This window comes from Coregonus clupeaformis, chromosome 6, assembly GCF_020615455.1.
Source record: "Coregonus clupeaformis isolate EN_2021a chromosome 6, ASM2061545v1, whole genome shotgun sequence".
NCBI lineage: Eukaryota > Metazoa > Chordata > Actinopteri > Salmoniformes > Salmonidae > Coregonus > Coregonus clupeaformis.
In genome coordinates, this window is record NC_059197.1 from 45,787,429 (window position 1) to 45,809,637 (window position 22,209).

General features: G+C 46.4%; 1 protein-coding gene across 2 annotated transcripts in view; it reads left to right on the forward strand.

Annotated features, from left to right (window-relative positions):
- Positions 1–22,209, forward strand: part of LOC121567447 (tumor necrosis factor alpha-induced protein 2-like) — a 35,473-nt gene that overhangs the window by 1,536 nt on the left and 11,728 nt on the right. The window contains exons 1-4 of one of the 2 annotated variants that reach the window (XM_041877494.2): positions 4,820–5,105; positions 8,934–9,414; positions 9,532–9,752; positions 21,421–22,096. In XM_041877494.2, the coding sequence (XP_041733428.1) occupies positions 8,954–9,414; positions 9,532–9,752; positions 21,421–22,096 (1,358 nt within the window). In that variant the 5' untranslated portion in view covers positions 4,820–5,105; positions 8,934–8,953. Of the gene's footprint in view, positions 1–4,819; positions 5,106–8,933; positions 9,415–9,531; positions 9,753–21,420; positions 22,097–22,209 lie in introns of those variants that run through there. The other variant, XM_041877495.2, reaches the window with a different exon arrangement.

The following is a 22,209-nucleotide window of genomic DNA, read 5'->3' on the forward strand; positions in this document are numbered from 1 at the left end:
AGTGCAGAATTAGATACCTTCTCTTTTGGTGTCGTTTCCTTTCTCTAATGCTTCTTAACACCATTATGTTGTTTCAAATCCTGTCTAGTGCAGAATTAGATCACGTCTTCTGGAGTACTTTAATGTTTAACATTGATTTATGTATTTAATCATTTGTAAGTGTAACCCATTTTGGTAGGCATTGTTGACCACAGTGCTAAATTCTCCAGCAGTAGCTAGAGGATTTACAGTAAGCATTGAAGGAAACTGTATTTGCCTCCACCATTTGAAGTTGGAAATGTGGGAATGGGTCGTATCATCATTGAACGTCAATTTGCCTGACGGTTCTGATATCCATTCATCATGATTCATTACCCCTCATGGTACAACAAGCTGCTTAATAATACTAATATAGAAATAAGATTTTATTTTTTCAAACATGCATACAACATTGTGTATATAAGAATGTCAACATGTTTTGAATTACCCACAATTCTCTAAAAACAGAGTTATGTGGCAAGATAGGAAGTGCAAGCAGATTAAACCAGAGACTTCCAATGAGTTCAGTCACTCCATTTTCTCTATCTTTGGTTATCCTCATAAAAGATACTTACATTTTGAGCAACATATTAAGTTTGATTTATTCTTAAATGTTTTGGTAAAATAACATTCGCCCCAGAATCATATTTTTACAGTGTGGCTGTGTGGTTGAGTATGTAACATTAAAATACAATTCCAATGTGTTTTGATGCTGCCTTTTACATGCACTGAAACCCCATAAAGTGTTTTCCCAACCCTCTCTTAAAAACACCAATATTCTGATTGAAGAACCACTTTGGGTGTTTCAGAGTACTTCCATTCTGTTTTAAAACACATTCTGTGTATCATAACACTTACATTGGGTTTACATTCAAGCACCCTCCAAACACCAGATCTCAGGTTAGGCGCACTACTTTTCATGGTTTCATTACACAATCCTGGTGTTTTGAGTCTTTCTATTTTTACAGTGTACTATGACCAGTAAACAACAGCAAGCATTACAAACATGACAAAAAATAGCAACTTATTTATCAACATTAGGGACAGGTATGGGTGGCAGGTAGCTTAGTGGTTAAGAGCGTTGTGCCAGTAACCGAAAGGTCTCTGGTTCTAATCCCTGAGCCGACTAGGTGAAAAATCTGTCGATGTGCCCTTGAGCAAGGCACTTAACCCTAATTGCTCCTGTAAGTCGCTCTGGATAAGAGAGTCTGCTAAATGACCTATTTATTTTTATTTTATATAGAAATGCCTGCCAAACTGAGGACATCATGGTCATTTTGCCAAGGTCAGCGGAACCAATGTCATGATTGCAAAAGAGTTTAACTCAGGAAGGAAAAGCTTAGGCAGAGAGAGAAACATGGGATGTGTGGTTTGTCACCAAGCCATAATTATGTCACCAAGCCATTACAGCATACCCTTTGATGACGAAAATTGTTCTGTCAGATGCTTTTTTATCCACTTTTTCCTACAGTCTACATTACAATTGACTCACCTGCTGAGTGATAAGCTAGCTACCTTCCTCTGCCGTCCACCTGAATTAGCATTGAATTAGAACGCTCTGAACCTCTTCAGGTCAGGGAACGAGTTTGACGTCTATCCGCTCCTCAGATGGTGAATCGTGAAGGCACCAGGATGCTACCTACTGCAGTCAGCGCAAATAAAGGATAACCTTAATTCCTCCTGTACTGTTGACTGTGTGTGTTTGAGTGGGACAGGAGACAGATTGATGCACTGAGACTGATGAACCGAGGGCATTCAATAGGGGCCCTTCACTCAGTGAGGGGTGGTAGAGGTGCTCCGAGGGGGCTTCCCGTGGCCCGTGTGGGGCGATCAGTGCAGGATGCAGGCAGGCTATGATTGGAGCGCCCCCCGATGACCCCACACACAGGTGCTGCCTTGGGGAAGGTTACATAACCATGGCGACAAACAAGGAAAATGTCCTGATTGGCCAGAGAGGGTGACATGGTGATTTTTTCTGTTGAATTCACATTGAATTCACGTTAGTTAACAACTCAATCCAATGTAAATCAAAACTAGACGTTGAACTGACATCTGCGCCTTGTGTCATCCAGCCTTGAGTGGTTTGGCAGTGGTTCCAGGGCCATACCAGTGGTCTGTGGTTTTGGAGAAACACACACAGCCTGGGGTTGTGTGGACAGAGTGGTTTCAAAAGATTTTTTTTTAGTATCTTTTAGCTTTTCTGAAGCAAAGTGTTACCTGCCCATTTGTCAAACATGTGAATGCAGATGCCACTGCATAATATGCATGGTTTGAGAATGTGAAAGTTAATGCAGATGATGGAACCCTTTTCTAATCACATACAATCTTGTTCGTTTAGGAATTCCTGAACCTCAGTGGTAGAGCTGATAAGTATTGAGCAACTAGAACTACCCTCATTGTGTTGCCTGTCTTTTCAATCTGCTGAGATGAGAAAGATTTGGAATCCATTCCACATTCCTAAAGATAACTCACTATCTAAAACCAAAATAATACTACCGCTGGCCCTTTAGGATCCAACATGAACCAACAGGTCTGCTGGGGGCCATTACGAAACCGTTGAAACTCTGCCAAGGTGAACTGATGTGACAGCTTGGGGAAAAGGATGGAGAGACAGAGAGAGAATGTTGCACTTAACAATGAAGAAGACAATCTTATGCAGTGCTATTTCCTGTTCCCTAAAACCTGAAATACACTCCATTTGCGGGCTCCTCTATATAGAAGCCAAATCACGCAGTGAAATAGCCACTCTGTATTCATAGCACGTCTTAGATGTGCTGCCAGTGGCTATGTTTCCTGTCCCTCTCACCACCCCCATGCCAATTAACAGGAACAGACCCGACTAGTAGTGTGCTCAGTGTTTCCACTCAGATAGATGCAATCTGTAATTGATTAGTTTGGCTGTTTGGGACAGGACATGGGAGGACTCACTCAATGGAATGCTGAAAGGTGTCAAAGATGATATATTTCATTCAAACTCTCATATCCATGCAGTACATCGTCTCTTCTTACAACCACTGGAGCATGCAGAGCACCCTGATTCTGGCCAGAGAGACTATACAGAACTGTATCACGTTTGCATTTTAGTCAGTTAGCAGACACTCTTATCCAGAGCAACTTACATAAGCAATTAGGGTTAAGTGCCATGCTCAAGGGCACATCGACAGACTTTTCACCTAGTCGACTCGGGGATTCAAACCAGCGATCTTTCGGTTACAAGCCCAACACTCTTAAACGCTAGGCTACCTAACGGAAATGGTGTGCAATGCATTTAGTGACTTTCTCAAATACCTCAGCGAGGGTAAATCCATGCTGTAGTGCACAGGTGTCAAACTCATTCCACGGAGGGCTGAGCGGCTGCAGGTTTTCGTTCCTCCCTTGTACTTGATTGATGAATTAAGGTCCCTGATTAGTAAGGAGCTCCCTTTACCTGGTTGTCTATGGCTTAGTTGAAACCAAAAACACCAGGCCCTCCATGGAATGAGTTTGACACCCCTGGTGTAGTGTATCTTCATGCAACTCATTGGCCCTGACAAATAAGTTATGGCATTCCACCATGACTTGAGTACACAACTGTCCTTAAAGAACTGCATGCTAAGGTGACTGGTAGTGGCTACTCATTATTTCGGTTCAGAGTCTATGTCCGGCGGCAGCTCAGGTTAATCAGTATCACCATCCATTTTCAAAGTCAAAATCACTAAAAGTTTTATGCTTGTTTGGTGAGCGTTGTGCAAAAGACACTTACGAGAAACTATTGCTATTCTAAAGTGTCCACCAACTATAGAGAGTAAATATTTGTAATTCATGTGTATTATACTCTCTGACTTGCCCCCATGACTTAACCTTGTAGAATGTTAAGATGGTTTCCAGGTCAGCCAGGCCGAAAGGGCACTCTCGGGACCATCCTTTGTTTATACATCAATACATCAGTGGCTAAGCTTTTCCCCAGTTGTTTACCGTGCTCTCAGCCTCCCAGGCTCAAACTGATTTCTCAATGTTTTACTGAGTGCCAGAATTTAGAGAAAAACTGGAGTTTGTGTAGTCTGTGGTGTTTCGTCCAACACGGCTCCAAACAATGGCGTCCTTATTGGCTGCCACAAATGAAATGTATCCCGCCGTGACTCCTATTGTGTATTTTTGAGAGTGAACTAATATGTATTTGAGTGACTTCCTTTCAGCACGTGCTGAGGCCGTTTGTTCTGTACAACTTACAGGCCAGTGAGTCCAGACAGAAGGGCAGAGACAGGCCATTGACCTGTTGAGGGATGTGTTCCATTCGTTCAGAAGGCACAAGCTGAACTTTTGCATTCAATCTTAATGGACATTTTCTCTTGGCAAAATATGTGTAGGGAGCCTATTAGGATTAAATGATAACTCTATGGCACCACCTACCCTACAATATCCATCATGGAATTTTGCCATCAATGCTCATTATGATAGCATCCTATTTATGTAGACTGCAGAGGGTGTCACTCTCACAGAACAGACAAAGGTAGGCTTGCATAACACAATAATGCAATGCATAACACATAATAACATTTCATCATGCATCTCTTTTGTGAATAAACTGTCTACATTCCTAATAAATCATCAGTTGGGATGACTGCCAGAAACTCATGACATTGGCTGATCATGGGTCATAATGTGACAGGTGAGGTAGCCTACTGTAGCACCGTAGCACCTGATTGGAAATTCAAGGGGAATCCCGTCTGTTTTTTTCTTCCATTACGCGGAAGTATACTATTTACTGGAAACGCGCAGAAAAGACAGCGTGGCATTACAAGTCTGTAAGAGAAAACGTATTAACTTGATTCTAACAGCAACTCTAGAGACCTCAGTCGCACTGCTGTCAATGCCTTTGCGCGATGCCAGCGCTGCTGCTGCGAGTGACAGCGATAGGCGAGGAGTCCAGAAGCCAGCCCACAGAAAATAAAGGGTGGAAGCTTTACGGAACTTTCAGCAACGCACTGAGCTCAGCACTCTCTCACCTGACAAGACAACCTTATCTTGGTTTGTGACTAGTTCTAGGATTTCACTTTTATTTTGTATTTTTGGTGCATGTTTTTAATAAGCGAGCAATCATGAATCATGTAAGTAGATTAATCTGTTGTGAGTTTCTCTAACTGTTATTGGATATTCATGATGATTTTGTTACTAATGGACTGACACTGATGACATTGACAAATGGCATTAACCTACAAACAGTAGTGTTTAGGGAAATGTGATACATTTACAGGTTGTTATTGTATTAATTATTTTTCAGTGTTGTTATGTTGTGTATGATGAAACATAAAGTGCTATATTTTAATTGAAAGGTATTTGCAGAGATTATCTCCGATTTCCAGCTTTTGTGTTATATTTTTGTGGCAGTAGGCTATGACAAACTCTGGTCTGGGATTAGCTACAGATTGTAATACTAGACAATTTAACAAAACAAATGTTAAATCACATTATCTGGTGTTACAATCTGTAGCTAGTTTGGGAAGTGGCTCATTCCTGAATCTCTTGAAAATTATTGAGTTTATAAAGAGAGTCAAGCTCAGGGTTCTGCATTAGAGACTAATCTGATCAGTTAATAAATAATATTTATTCTACAAAGGTTTGGCCTGAGACAACCTTTGCAGAATAAATATTATTTATTAACTGATGAGATTAGTCTCTAATGCAGAACCCTGAGCTTGACTCTCTTTATAAACTCAAGCATTTTCAAGAGATTCATGATTTATTCCACTGCACTCTCAGGAGAATTGAACTCTAAATGAGCTGACTGTGACATATTTTATTCCTGTAGAAGAAAATCAGGAAAGTTCACTTCTTTTTTGGAGGATCCCTATCCCCAAACTGTAGTTCTGCTCACAGACAGCCCTGTGTATTTAGTCATGGGTCTACCAGAGAACAGTTAACAATTTACTGCCCTAAATATGTTGAAATAAGGGACGTGTCATGGAAAAAACACAATCTTTGCAGAAGTCTTAAAGGGCACACATAGCAATTGTGTTAACTGTTGCAACTACTGAACAATGCTGAAATGATAGTGAGCTGCATTGCTTCATCCCTTAATATGATCCTGATGACTGATAAAGTATTAGAGCTCATTGTTCAAAGCCAACACAGAGATTGGAAGCCTTGATTGAGATGAAATCTGGCCCATCAAGGACATTGAAGGGCGAAATCACCTGTTGATTCATTTTTCCTCGTAGATGAGGAAATAATTGAGGAAAAAAACAGTCTTTCCAAAGTAATCGTACTTACCCCTACAGGTATTTCCTATGCCGCTAACATGTTATATTGCATTCACATACCCATGTCGCCAGTCTCCATAACACTGTCACTCTCAGGACAGTTTCTGTCCTCAAGGAAAGTTATACAAGACCTTATGTTTTTGGGGACCTTCCAACAATATCTCCTCTAAGCACTGGCCTCAGGCCAGGATGGAGCCGGAGCGGAGCCCCTCATATCTGCCACATCTTGACGGCAGGCCTGGTCTCTCTGCAGTAGCCTGATGCCCGCTCTCTCCCTTCTGACCTTCATAGAAGAGACAAGATGTCTGCAGAGAGGGGACTTTGGACCCGGTGAAGTCTTTAATTACACACTATTGTGTTCAGTTCAACAGTTCAAACTTATTAAAAGCCTTTTTCTTAGTCTCTGGAACGTGAAATAGCTGGAGGTCAAGCCTGAGCGTCGGCTTACTCAAGACATGAGATTAAAGAGGGTTGTTTGTTGATATGGTTAATAAACAACACATTGGCATCATACATATCCAGCCAATCCAGAAGGACATGGTGTACAAGCTTTTGAAGTTTATCTTTGTCAAGAGAGATGAGACCTTCGATAGTGTGCGTAAACAAAACAGATATGGCTGGCCTGGCTGGTGAGTTGTGCCGTTGGCCCGTTGCAGAGGTGGAGGGGAGGGGACCTGTCCCTTTTGTCCGCTACTTGGTCCTGGACGAGACAGGAAGTGGAGTTAGTCTGGGAAAGTGGTCCCCGTATCTCCCCCAGTGATCTAACCGCTGCTTTCATAATGGCTGCTCTGATTAGGTTATAATTAGAGCAGGAATTGCAGTGTGGCTTTAGTAGCTGAGTAGATGAGGAGGTGTGGGAGAGCAGGGATACACAACAGGGAGGGCTGTCCATGGGACCACTTGTTACAGCGCTCTCATAAGCTTATCAGACATCCGTGTCACTGGTGTCACCAACTGTCGGCAATGCCACATGCTTACATAACTCGGTTTGTCAACATCATGCTTCATGTTGACATCCCTCTGTGAACATCTGTGAAATTGGGAAGCCATTGTTCATGAGGCTCTGTGTTTTCTACCAAAAGTAAAGGAAAGGCCTATCATTTGCTTTGCAGAACTATTCAGCATCTTTTTTGTTTCCTTGTTGTCATGCCGCTAGTTGGGCTTGATTCCTGTTGTTTGCTCATATGCGTTTTCTGAAAGTCATGACCTCATTAGTAAGGGTGTGTAATAACACATTTATAACCAGAGTCATGTACAGGCTTATTCGGTCACATCTATTAGACTCATATAGCCATTGTATTGGCTAAGTCCATGTTGTGTAGACAAAAATGAAAGGGTTCACTGTAATATCCCTTTCCACAAACCAGTCATCAGTTGAATGTCTCAGTCGTAGCAGTTTCCTTTGCCCAATGGTTACATACCCTCTCTAGACAGGTGGGTCTTTTTCCAAGCCAGCGATCTGGTCTAAATAAGTTCAGCTGTGTATAACGCTCTTATACAGTATCACAATATTCTCAGTGTGGTTCCCCTGGAGGTTGGCTCTCTGATTGCACAGGGAAACCTTGAATGCTCAGCCCCCCACATGGAAAAAGCATCCAGACGCATTGTCATTCTAAAACACTCAGGCAAGCCACAAAACAATAGTTCCATAATAATTTGTGTAAAGCAAATCACGTTATTGTGAAACATCATAAATCAAGTATTTTTTAAATCTAATATGGAATGTGTTTTAGAATATGTTATATCCAAGCTTATCATTCATAATGTCTGACTTCGTTTTTAGTTTACCCAGAATTCATTCATGAATTTTCATTCATTAGAACAAAATCAATACGTTTTATGTTTGTATCAAGTATCAGTAGGAGTAGGTAGGAGAACATTGTAAATTGGTGAGCATAGGAGGTCTCTGAGTTTTCAATTGATCAGTTCAGGACTTCCCACTCAAATGTTCTCAAATGCCACTTTCAATTTCCCCAAAATAAGGCCACGGAAATAGTGGTCTCCATCATTTTCCCAAAGCTTGTTGAGACACACACACACACACACACACACACACACACACACACACACACACACAGGAAGTGATTCAGCGTTGTCCCTTCCCCTTGTCATCAGCCGTAAATATCCCAGGGCGCTCGGTGTGGCAGGAAGTCCATTGAGAGGGACAAACATGTTTTCTTGAAAAGGGTCAAAAAAGTAGAACAAGGATCTGAAACCTAATAAAATAGGCCCAGATCCTGGACCTCAGCCACATGACCATGATAACATATCACAATATTCACAACCGCCTTCCCACCCAAACGGAAGAAGGGTTAGAGTTTCCATGGTGATTCCTGTTTGGGTGGTAAGGCGGAAGGTTACCTGTTAATGTTTTATCAGATATACTCTTTATATAGAATGATTGCTGTTAACCATCCGATATCTGAACTCTCCTGTTACCCGACACAAGGGTGCGGCAGTAACATTGGGTGAACAGATGACTGTTATCTTAAACTGTAGATCTGAGTTACTTTAGTAACTGTCCTCGTTATCTGTGTCAGAAGAAATCTAATCAGGTAGCCTACTAAAATGAACAAAGACAGATGTGTCACATACTGTACTATTATGGAAGCATCTCTTGGAAAGGTCCCCTGTAATCATTCCACATCTCTCCCTCCCCCTCTCTCTGTTCCTTAGTTTAACCCCCAAGTGGAAGCATGCCCATCCTCAAGAACCTCCCAGCGCGGCTGAAGGGAGGCAGCAGGGTGAACGGGGAGTTGGAGAATACGCGTGGCGAACTGATCCTTTGCAAGATGAGCCTGAACCTGAAATCCAGCCCCTTTGAGGTGCCCAGTGACAATGAGGAATGGGCTCAGGCAAACTCAATCCTGGACGGGGGCGCGCCACGAGACCGTAACCCCTTCGAGGACGAGGAGGATGAGAATGAGGCGAACGAGGGGAGACGTGGCGGCTCAGGGAAGAGTTCGTTCAAGGGCACCCTGGAACGCATCCGAGGCGTCTCCCCGCTGAAGACTCTGGGCAAGCTGGGCAAGGGGCTCCGTATGTCAGGCCGCAGTAAGGGCACTGCCACCCCTTCCCCTCAGGGGTCCGTAGCAAGCACCCCCACCTCAGAGAAGAAGAAGAAGGGCCGACGGAGCTCAGAGGGAAGCTTACTCAGGTACGAGAGGTGTAGAAAAAAGCTGTTGAGGAGTGGTTTAGTAGAGGATGTTGAGCTCAGCCCACATCTCCTATAACCTAACCCCTTAACCCTTAACTCACCCTCTTCTCCACACAGATTTGCAGGGAAGTGCAGGGAGAGCCTTCGCAAGGAAAGTCTGCCCAACGGGGAGCTCTGCTCAGAGAGCGAGGGGGGCGACTCTTCCAGCCGCCGGCTCTCCTTCATGAAGATGGTGGGCCTGGGCAAGCTGAAGAGGGAGTCCATGGCCGACCACTCGTCTCATGAAGAGGAGATGGTGGAGGTGGTGGAGGAGGTGAAGCCAAGGGAGCCCCTCTCAGGTAAGGACAGCTCTCAGTGGAGCGCTGGGCTACTAAGGATCAGCCAGTATGCACTGTGATCCACTCTGGGGTCTCATGATGACTTTCATTGACTGTTGATTGGTAACAGTAAGGTTATGCTATCTCACCATTACATTTGAGGAGGTAAGATACTGGTAAAATGAATGGAGATCGTGGCTGATAATAACCCAAACATTTAAACTGACATTTTGCCGTGGAATATATCACTAAATCACATTTTAACCAATGAGTAAAACCACAACAGACAGGGAAGCACTCTATGCAGGAAGTTAGTTGATAGTTATGGCCAAGGTTTACTTCAGTTCAGCTGGGCATTCCATGTGTCAGCCCCCTTCCAGTAAACAATAATTCCCGCCATAATCTCTGCAGTATGTTACTATTTTCACAACAGAGATTATGTTATCAATGTCTGGGCTATTTTTGGACACTTGGGAAACAATGGGAGAAAGATGGCGCTGGGATAGAGGAGACCAGGTCCAACTAGGCCACTGCTGAGAGATGCGGTCCATCCCAATGCAGGAGGACCAACCAAAGGGTTTCCCACACAAATGTTTAATGTAAGGTGGGGCTGTTGGGGCTTTATTCACTATTACTCTGGCCTTCCTCACCATTAAATATGTTCCGTTCCCCACCTTTGTTCATTAAATGGCATCTCCGGTATGAAAGAGTACAATTAACACATAAACCACATCGTGGGGTTGCTGGAAAATGGACTCCATTCTGCTTAGAATATCCAATGTTGGAAAACCATTTTTTTATTGAATGATTATTATACACTAATCATTTTCTAATGATAGGTCTACTAAATATGTGTAACGCACAGAACTTGATTCGGTGAGTCTGAACTTAACAATCTAGAGCTTAATGGTCGGGATAGTGTGTGGGTACTCAGTAATGGTATTCCACCATGTCAGCATGGCAAGAGATCAGCTTTCATGCTTATTACTAACAGGTTCTGCCTGTCTCTCGGTGTGAGGAGTAAAGATAAGGGTTATAGTGGTGGAAATAGAATAATAATAGAATGCAGAGGGCCATTAAACCAGCTTTACAAACAGCACATATAAACTGCTGAGAGCTCAGGATCAGACATGTTCACTCTGTGTCCTGGCCTTTCAGTAAGCAAGCAGTCCAAATACCATCTTATCACGCTCAAAATATCACTGAGATGTGTTGTTTACAGGCTGTTGTCTTCATGCCTCAATTGCTATGACCCAGAGGACACGTCACGCATTCGGATAGATCTTTAGATAGATGCTGCTTCTCCATGTTCATGCCATTTTACCTGCACCCCTTGGCCCCATGATGGATCTGAGACTAGTGAAGCAGGACAGAATGGCCTGATCGCCTTAGAAATTCAGCCATACAGGCTCTCATATCAAAGCTTTACACCATTACACCTCGCCCCGGGGATCCATGCATGAGTGCCGTACGGAGAGTGATGAAAGAGGGATCCACGGAGGAGGAATGGGATGCGTGCTCCACTCTGTGTGTTTCAACAATGTGTGTTATTTCTTGGGTGAACCCCCTAGCTGACCCACAGCGAAAAGGCCTTTTATTTGTTTATTTGACTGTGTTTGATAGGGAAAAACACGGCTCTTTCTGGCATTGTTCTCTCAGCTGTCAGCACAAACTGTTGCTGGTTGTTAGCAACCCCTTAAACCACAAAGACATGACCAGTAGGGAACTCTGGTTTCTTTCAGTCATAGCTTGTTAGATTAATTTCCTCATGCCACAAAACTGAAACTTAAAGGTCTTTTCAGGGTTATGTTGAGGCTGGTAAATATTTACACCATCATTTTCTTATTAAGACAAGATGGTTTAATAGCAGTAGCACAAACATTCTCACCAGGCCATTCCCCTGTAAAGAGTTGGGCCCTCCTTCAACATGGAAAAAGCCTTTGTTCCTTGAGGCTGTTTGTTTCTGGACTGGTCCTAAAAAAAGAGCCATGAGCTAAGGAAACAGAACGGACAGTGTATGTTTGCAGACATCGGTATTGTGGCGTTCATTACAGAAAGAAAACAGTCTGTGCTCGGCTACGTAGACTGTGTGGCTGTGCTCAAGTGTCAGGAAATACCTCAGTAATGGAGAGTGAGTGACTATTCAGACTATTTGCCTACTGTTTCATGATCTTCCAACCAAATATGCAGTGTGCTAATACTAAATGATTCAAGACAGAATATAGAAAAGGGAATACAGACATGAAAGATACTGAAACTAAGGACACATGTAATCATATGCGATACCACAGCACATCTTGCAACCCATCCGTGCCTTGAAAGTAAAGCAGTTAAATCTGTATGGTGTGAAAGGGCACAAAGCTATAGCAACCTCAACACTGCTCCCTGTACCTTCACATGGAATTTTCCCTTCAGTGCTCTTCCAATCAGATGAGTGTGGCAACCAACCTGGCCTCAGGTATTCAGAAAGCTAGGGTCGTATTACAACATATTCTGACCAAGCACTCAGCCCCTGTCCCAACCCAGCTCCCCATCATCATCAGCCCTAGCTGGTGACCCAGCTAACATTGTAGCCATAATCTCTATGTGTCATAACCCTCTGATTGGCTGGGTGGGTCCACTTTGGGTTGAGTTTATAGCGGCCCAGACGGCATCCGAGAGCGCCTTGATAACAGGACCATATAGGAGGTGCAGGCCACGGCCTAGTGAATGATTTCCAGCCCTTGCCAAATGACAACCCCAAGGCCCCTGGACCATAAAACCATAACTAGCGCTGGCTCATGTCCTGCAGTAGCTGCTGTGAAAACTGTGTCCACATTGGGATCCTAGCAACAAATGGCTATATTAGCCGTGATGAAATGCATGCTGCTTCCTCTCATATTCAATATATGACCTTGAAACACACCAGTTGTAACACAGTCGGTTTCAAGTGTCCGTGTGCCAAAAGTGTTTTCATAGAAAAACAGTATGACGAGCAATCAGTTAGTCAAATAAAAAAATTAAAATGAAGCTGGGCAGAGCTGCCTTTTCTGCCAGAGTGACAACCCAGGGAGTGCACTTTTCCTATGATCTGATTAGTGTTTGTTTTGTTAGTGTCAGTCGAATGTCCAGAGCATTGAGGAGAAAGGGGAATCTGAGTGCAGTGAACTACTGACTCCCAGGATGAGTTAATGTGATCGGTCCCAGCCCTGCCTGGGTGTGTGTTGACGGGAGGGAGTGGCTGGGGAGGAGGCCTCTCTGTCTCTGGGCTTCCGCTCACTTCACATAGACGCCATGTCACTCTCCATCCGGAGGGACAACCAAGGCCTGGAGGGCTGGCCCAGGACCAAAGGCTTTCTCAGGACAGGGCCAGGATAGGGCCAGGCTCGCTTTGTTGTAGCTGAGCTTGGGATTGTGGAGAAAGGGATGGAATGAGAGGGTAGGAAGGGAAGGGGGGAACAGATTTGACCCAGCTGTGCCTGCAGAAATATGGGGGAGTTTGGTGAAGCTGTGGGGAAGTTGTTGGATGCTCCTCTGCTTATTTTATTTTTTGCTTTTGGAGGAAAATATTTATCTGCCTCACACACGCTGAGATGTGAAGGCAGGCAGGCTGCCTCTAGCCTGGTCCCAGATCTGTTTGGCATTGACAACGAACATAGCAGTTGGCTTTACTACAGCACAAACAGATAAAGGCTGAATAGGTACCAGAGAATGGGAGATGTTGAGGTTCTACAGCTCAGGTGTCCACATTCAGTACCCATAGAAAGCCTGCAGAGGACTGAGGAGGTGGTGGGTGTAGATGGGGGTCTTGGATCTTAGAGATACAGTTTAAGGGGAACATGTGACGCTGCTTTGAATTCACTGGAGAGAGAACTGTGGCTTTGCAGTCCAGGAAGGAGGCTCATATTTTACTTCATGCTTGGCACCCCTGGACAATATAACCCTCTGTGCTGCTAGGCTCTGAACAGCATGACTGGAGAGCGTCTCGATGGCAGTTCTGAAGGTGCGTTCTTACCCTGTACAATTTGAAAAGAGAGTACACTACATATCTTGCTTAGTCAGTGCTTTTGTTTGAGTGAAGAATTTATTTGACTCCTTTTGGGAATAAAAAAGCCCAACATTTCCCCCTAAGGTCCTCAAGGTAAAGTTACATAATATGTGCCATAGCCGCAGCCTTCATAGATCCCATAGGCGGCCTGTCACGCCCTGGCTCTGGGGACTCTGTTATGTTGAGCCAGGGTGTGTAGAGTCTATGTTTTGTGTTTCTATGTTCAGGATCTAGTTGATGGGTTTCTATGTTGGCCGGGGTGGTTCTCAATCAGAGGCAACGTGAATCAGCTGTTGCTTGTTGTCTCTGATTTGGAACCATACTTAGGTAGTCGTTTGGCATTTGTGTGGGGTGGTATCTTGTTCCGTGTAGGTCTGTGTTTGTGAACCTGTGGACTTCACGTATCGTTTGTTGTTTTTATTCATGTGTTGTACATCTAATAAATCATGTACGCTTATCACGCTGCACCTTGGCCCGTTTCATCTAATGACGATCGTGACAGAAGATACCACCTCGACTGGGTCAAGCAGCGTGAAGAGGAGAGAGGTTGGACTTGGGAGCAGAGGATGGAGAGTCTGGCGAGAGCCATGGAGGCCATATCCACGGGGGAGAGGCACCCCCAATAAATTTTTAGGGGGGGGCACATGGCATGGGCGACGGGGCTGCTGGAGGCAGATAAAGGGCGAGTTGGTGGACGAGGAGGGAAGGCCACCGGGTTACGGGAGCCATTGGTGATTAGGGGGAGGGAAAGTGTAGAGGCACGGCGAGAGGTACTGAAGTGTGTTGCCAGTCCGGTCCGGCCCGTTCCTGATCCCTGTATAAGGCCAGTGGTGTGTGTTCCCAGTGCGGTCCGGCCTGTTCCTGTCCCTCGCACCAAGCCTGTGATGCGCGTCGCCAGCCCGGCCCGGCCGGTTCCTGCCCCTCGCACCAAGCCAATAGTGCGCGTCGTCAGCCCGGTCCGGCCTGTTCCTGCCCCTCGCACCAAGCCAATGGTGCGCGTCGCCTGCCCGGTCCGGCCTGTTACTGCTCCCCGCACCAAGCCTGTGGTGCGCGTCACCAGCCCGGTCCGGCCCGTTCCTGCTCCCCGCACCAAGTCTATGGTGCGCGTCGTCAGCCCGGCCCGGCCCGTTCCTGCTCCCCGCACCAAGCCAATGGTGCGCGTCGCCAGCCCGGTCCGGCCCATTCCTGCTCCCCGCACCAAGCCAATGGTGCGCGTCGTCAGTCCGGTCCGGCCTGTTCCTGCTCCCCGCACCAAGCCTGTGGTGCGCGTCGCCAGCCCGGTCCGGCCCGTTCCTGCTTCCCGCACCAAGTCTATGGTGCGCGTCGTCAGCCCGGTCCGGCCCGTCCCTGCTCCCCGCACCAAGCCTGTGGTGCGCGTCGTCAGTCCGGCACAGCCCGTGCCCGTTTCACCGGTGCCTGGTCAGGTACCGGTCAGCTGCTCCACACCGGAGCCTAAGCAATCCGCTCCACCGATGTCCAGTCCAGCTCCAGCCAGCAGGGCCAGACCAGACCAGGGGCGCTACGGGGGGGTTGTTAGAGGGTGGTGGTCAAGCCCGGAGCCGGATCCGCCTCCGAGGAGGAATGCCCACCCGGCCCTCCCCAGTTCGGTTTATGTTTGGCGCGGTCGCAGTCCGCGCCTTTGGGGGTACTGTCACGCCCTGGCTCTGGGGACTCTGTTATGTTGAGCCAGGGTGTGTAGAGTCTATGTTTTGTGTTTCTATGTTCAGGATCTAGTTGATGTGTTTCTATGTTGGCCGGGGTGGTTCTCGATCAGAGGCAACGTGAATCAGCTGTTGCTTGTTGTCTCTGATTGGGAACCATACTTAGGTAGTCGTTTGGCATTTGTGTGGTGTGGTATCTTGTTCCGTGTTGGTTTGTGTATGTACCCAAGGACTTCACGTATCGTTTTGTTGTTTTTGTTCGTGTGGTGAAATATAAATAAAAGATGTTCGCATTCCACGCTGCGCATTGGCCCGTTTCTTCAAATGACGATCGTGACACGGCCCTCGCAACATTATAACTTTTGTGGTTTGCACTGAGGAAGGGTGGTGCCACTGCTATACATTAGCTGTGTATGTTCCTTATGACAGGCTTAGGGGGAAAGTGCCTTGGAACAAAAGACCAGTGTTCCCATGTACTGTTTAGCTTAGCTAAGCATCTGTGGAACTGCCCATTCCAGGCCAATCTGTGCTTTTAATGACTCCTGAATAGGCCATCAGATCTGTGCAGAGCCCTCAAACATCTGGCAATCCAGATCTGGTGTTGTTTCAAGGGGATACGTTATAGGTCTCTAAAAATTCTCCCATTTCTACTAAAAGTGAGGGCCACTGACTTCTCACCTTAACGTGGTGATTGCGAGCAGGCCGAGCCACAGCTTGACTAATCGTCCCAGTGGGTGACACGGTTATACACCCTCTGTGATGCGTCACCACCAGCCACGTCATGTCAGGTAACGCCCAGGCTGAGGGCTCTGTCTGGGGGGAGACAACCATCATGTGGAAGACGTGGTGTCTTCCTATCACAAGGGAAGGAGAACAGTCATTTTCCACCTCCCACTCTCTTTAAGGGAGATGTGCCTGGCTGCATTGTGTTTTATATTTAGATGTCCTTCCGCTGCATTGGCAGGCAACTTTGGCCATGATGGAGTGATGTTGGGGGGGACGGGTATGGGCGGTGCCATGGCGTCGCTTGGCGCTACTTCTCTTCCTCAAGCGGGACAGGGAAGGATGAGCAAGGTGGCAGGCCGGCAGCGGAGCGCCCCCGCATCCTCTAGTTCCTTTATGGGGACGGGGAGAAAAAATGGACAACTCAGCACTGCGGTGGAAGCCGTACGGTGCCCCGAACAGAGAGGGATGGTTATTTACACAGCTGATCTGTGACGCACCATAGCAGTGGTGCGATGTGCTTCGTATTCCTATAAGAGAGTCCCCAAAGTGGTGTCATGTCACCGCCCCAGACCCACACCTCCCTGCCCCTTTTCCTGGGGTCGTTGTGTTCAGTCACCACACCAATGAACTGTAGGAGGGGGAAATGACATCATTTCCTGCCATGCTGCTGGGCTGTGCAGGACAACAGCATGTGAATTGCTATCCGGCTGTCCAGAGACACAAATGACTTATGCAAGCAGATCGGGAGCCTTATTGGTTTGCCACCTGATGCTGAGACACACAGCAGCCCATTCACTAGCCGACAGTAAACAGACATGGCTGACTCCTCCTGCTTCTCATCCAACAGCTTCCTTCTCCTCCCAGTGCTGTGCTCATGCCCCAGTCACCTCACTTGGGCTGGGCGGTATGCAGATACAAGCATCTCCAAACACTCTAGGACACAGTGATTCAACACACTGACCTCTCTAATCACATTGTGTAATGACTGTAAAAACCTGACCTATTCCCTTGCACTTATCACACAGAATGTGTAAACAACTCTTTGAGTTTTCTTTTGAGTAAGCTATTGTAACACAATACCATTCCATGCATGTTACACAAGCAAGCATTCAATGCATGAATGTTTTTTGACAAACTGTAGTTAGTTGCTTTGAGTGGAGCGGTTGGCTTTATAAAGGTGTAGTTGCACCGTACTCTGATAGCTTGGGCCCACAACTAGCTCACCGTCATAAAACTGAGTGGTTTATTGGTGCGGTAAAACCTGGAAATATATACCTTGACGTGTTCCTTGACGTATAGAGCTTAGAAGCTTTAAATATGTCTGTATTGAAATATGCATACTACTAGCTTTATTGCTTTGTAGATATGATTGGAGAGCTTCCTCCATCCACCATTCAGTTTCAGGTACTGGGAACACTTTCAGGTACTGGGAACAATGTTGATGGCTGATCTTTGGATTGGTCAGTTAATGAGCAACTTAGAATGTGAGACTGTTTTCCATTTGTCCTAATGTCCTCTTGAACTTCTGCTATGCTTTTGTTACCCACCAGATCCCACCATGCGGATAGAGGCACTTTTGCCAGCCAACTCCCATAACCACAATAAGTTAATCAACAAGTGTACTTTGCCATCAGATGAAAGCTGACTGGACTTTGGTCTGAAATGCCATCATAGTGTACAGTTCATTGGGCCCTGGCATGAAGAGCATTTCAAAGCTCTCTGCTCTAGAAAACCATCAACAACTAAAGGGGTGTATTCCTGTAAAATGATGGTTTTGTTTAGCACATAAGACTGTTTATTGGAATGAACTATGTAAATGAATCCACAATATCCCTAAAAAAGGGTCTGTTCCATTTTACACTTGCTTTCAGTAAGTGAGGTCATTTGAAAAGGACTCAAGGAGCCAATTACATTAGGGCAGCAAAACCACGGACTGAACCAAAGACATAAAGTTGGGCTTGGTCTCAAGGGCGTCATGCACCCATTATTTTAGAGGTGTCACGAAGTACGTGAGGTTGGAGGGGTGGAGAATTTTGAATTTTTCAGAGTTTCTCCCCTCCTCAAGTAACCAACACTCGACCCCTCTGACATCAGAAACTACAGACCGGTATTCCCCTGCACCTCTCTGATTCAGAGGGGTTGGGTTAAATGCGGAAGACACATTTCGGTTGAATGCATTCAGTTGTACAACTGACTAGGTATCTCCCTTTCCCTTTCTTTGAAGCTTTACAAAACTCTTGAGCGTGCTGTCTCTGACCAACTCTCTCACTATCACTCTCAGAACAATCTTCTTGACTCTAACCAGTCAGGCTTCAAGACTGGTGACTCAACCGAGACCGTTCTCCTCTGTGTCACGAAGGCTCTCCGCACTGCCAAAGCTAACTCTCTCTCCTCTGTTCTCATCCTCTTAGATCTATCCGCTGCCTTCCACAACGTGAACCATCAGATTCTCTTCTCCACCCTCTCAGGGCTGGGCATCTCAGGCTCTGCAAACTCTTGGATTGCATTCGACCTGGCAGGTCGCTCCTACCAGGTGGCGTGGAGAGGATCTGTGTCTGCACCACATGCTTTCATTACACTCTTAGAAAAAAAGGTGCTAAGTATAACTATAAAGGGTTCTTCGGTTTGTCCCCATAGGGGAACCCTTTTTGGTGCTAGGTAGAACCCTTTGCATATATCATAAGGCCTTTCTTTGATGGCCTAGTTATACCCTAACACAGTGGCGTTAGGACACTGCTGGTTTACAGGCCACATCATGCCTGCAAATCACATTAAGCTGGCTTGCAAAGTGATGTGTAATTCCTATTGGAATCCAGCCAGAGTTAGGATATCCAACAATTGTAACTTTTAATCACCCGCAACCTGCATTCAGAATGACTGCCAGGGTAGGGAAGATTGAATACTGAGTCTATCTTAATCATCTAAACTGGAACAACCATCTCAGTAACGGGAGCAATAAGCCCAACTACTAACAGATTGGATTAGTTTAGAAAAATGTATGTTATTTATCTTTGTGTAGCATACAATTATTCAACCAATCAATGTATATGCAAAAACACAGATATTAAAACAAACAATTCTGAAAATCACCCTGCAATAGAGCATGCTGGGAAAATATGATATACAGCTATGGTTCTATGTACAACCCTTATTGCCTTCCAAAGTACCCTTCTTGCCTTCCAAAGAATAATTAAAACATCCTTTCTTCCAAAAATGGTTCTTAGGATGTTAAAGGTTCTAGGTAGAACCCTTTGCCTTAAAAGAACCCTTTTTTCTAAGAGTGTACTCTTTTCTCTCTACACTAAGTCACTCGGCTCTGTCATATCCTTACGTGGACTCTCCTATCATTGCTATGCGGATGACACTCTCTGCGTGCCTGGCAGACATCTCAGCTTGGTCCACAACCTCAAGCTCAACCTCGACAAGATGGAGCTGCTCTTCCTTCCGGGGAAGTCCTGCCCGCTCCAAGACCTCTCTATCACGGTGGACAACTCCACGGTGTCCCCCTCCCAGAGTGCAAAGAATCTTGGCGTGACTCTGGACAATACCCTGTAATTCTCTGCAAATATCAAAGCAGTAACTTGCCCCTGCAGGTTCATGCTCTACAACATCCACAGAGTACGACCTTTCCCCACACAGGAAGCGCCGCAGGTCCTCATCCAGGCACTTGTCATCTCCCGTCTGGATTACTGCAACTCTCTGTTGACTGGGCTCCCCACATGTGCTATCAAACCCCTACAACTTATCCAGAACGCCACAGCCCGCCTGGTGTTCAACCTTCCCAAGTCACCCCGCTCCTCCGCACACTCCACTGGCTTCCAGTCGAAGTTCGCATCCACTACCAGACCATGGTGCTTGCCAACGGAGCAGCAAGGGGAACTGCCCCTTCCTACCTTCAGGCTATGCTCAAACCCTACATCCCAACCCGAGCACTCCGTTCAGCCGCCTCTGGTCTCTTGGCCATCCAACCCGTATGGGAGATCAGCTCCCACTCAGCCCAGTCAAAGCTTTTCTCTGTCCTGGAACCCCAATGGTGGAACCATTCTAAAAAACTGGACAAATCTAAGGGCGCACATGCGATTGTGCCCCCTATGGTTATGACGCCTCTACTTGGTCTTATCCTCTAGTTGACAAACAGACTTCTCTGTGAACTGAATCAAAAAGGGCTATTAGACCTAAAGTACGGGCTTGGTTTTATCCTCTGGTTGACAATCAGACTTCATAGATTTTGACGGGCTGTGTTGCTCCTCCCAGTGTCTGGTGACTTCAATGGGAAATGGTCGACTTCATCACTGCTTTTAGTACTAATTTAAAAACTTTCTCTCAGACCACATCAGAGGAAGAGATGATGAGATCACCTCAATGGGTGAGGCTGGGCTCTAAAAGTCTACATGCACTTAAGGGAACTCTCTGAAGCCAAGATGGAGTTCCACAGGAAATACAATTTCTCCACTTCAATGCAAAGCACTATGTACTTTTATTATATACTATTCCATAGCTATGCTAGCGGAATAAAAGGCCTCAACCTGATAGAGAAGCATCTAAGGAGAGGACAGTGAGTGGACACACGATTAGCCATTCTGTGGTAATCTAGGATGATTTATTTTTGGCACCCACATGTCGCTGATGGGATCTTTTGAAGTGTGCAACTGAAGTAGAGATGAAACTAACCCACCTCCAGAGAGATCGGTCTAACCATGTCCAATCTGCCCAGAAACAACAAGCCAAAGGGGACAAACAACATCTGTCTTTCAGGCCTCTGATATGGATAGGACCTGATGTGGGAACCTGTGTCGGAAGTGACACCGTGGCTCAGCCTTTAGCTTGATGCAAAACAAACATAGCTCTTTGACACGTTTGTGTAGGTCTTGGATTTACATAGGACTTGATCCATTTGACCAGGTCGTGTGTTGTGTAGCAGAACAGATAGACAGGTGAGGGTGCAAGACCACCGATCTTTCCATTAGGATAGTGTCTCCATTCTACCTTTTGACTTAATACGGCTGTATTGTCCCCTGTAGCTCTGTTGGTAGAGCATGGCGCTTGCAACGCCAGGGTTGTGGGTTCGTTTCCCACGGGGGGGCCGGTATGAAAATGTATGCACTCACCCTGGATCGGGGGGACGGTATGAAAATGTATGCGCTCACCCTGGATCTCCAACACTCTGTCGCTCTGGATAAGAGCATCTGCTAAATGACTAAAATGTAAAATGTATTGCATATGCATGGTTTATCATGTGGAGTTGTATGATGCATTTTCCTCCTCTCTCCTTTAGTTCTAGAAATTCTGCAGCTGGTGACTAAGAGAGACCTGCTCCTGGCTGACACACACATCCTGGAGCTGGAGCAGGAGTGTAACGAGGCGGCCGCAGTGGCCCTGCCTTCATCGCCAGCAGGTGGTGCTGTCCCAGAGGACCTCACCAGCCCCGGGAGCAAAGACGGCGGCAGGCGCAAAGCCAAAGACGTGGAGCTGCTGTACGAAGCCCTGCAGAAGGAGCTGTGGGCGGTGGTGCGTGAGTCGCTGCGCTCCCCCACGGCGGGGCCCAACCTGGGGCTGGTGGTGCAAGTGCTGCAGCAGGAGGAGCAGGCGGACCGGGACTGGGCGCAGGGTGAGGGGGCGCTCCCCGGAGGACCCAGACCCAGGCAGCTGAAGCAGCGGTGGAAGGAGGCGGTGGCAGAGGTAGCAAATGGGAGCCTGCCCCAGAGGAACGAGGCCCAGGGCGGGGAGCTGGCGGACTACCTGGACAGGGTGCGGACCCGGGTGGTGGAGGACCTGGGGGCGGCCAAGAGGAACGTGGTGCCAGTGTACCCAGAGGAGTACGAACCCTTCCAGGTGTACCTACAGAGCTACCACCAGGCGGTGGCCCGCAGACTGCAGAGTATCACTGACGACCAGCTGATGATCACAGATATCTACTCTCTGCTGGACTGGCTCTACAACATCTATAACAGGTGGGTGTCCATCCTAAAGGTTACTGAGTGTAGACTATTGAATAGTTCATTCAATAATTGTGTATTGCAACTTGTGATTTTACACATATCAGATTCTGGAAGTAGTAGAATTG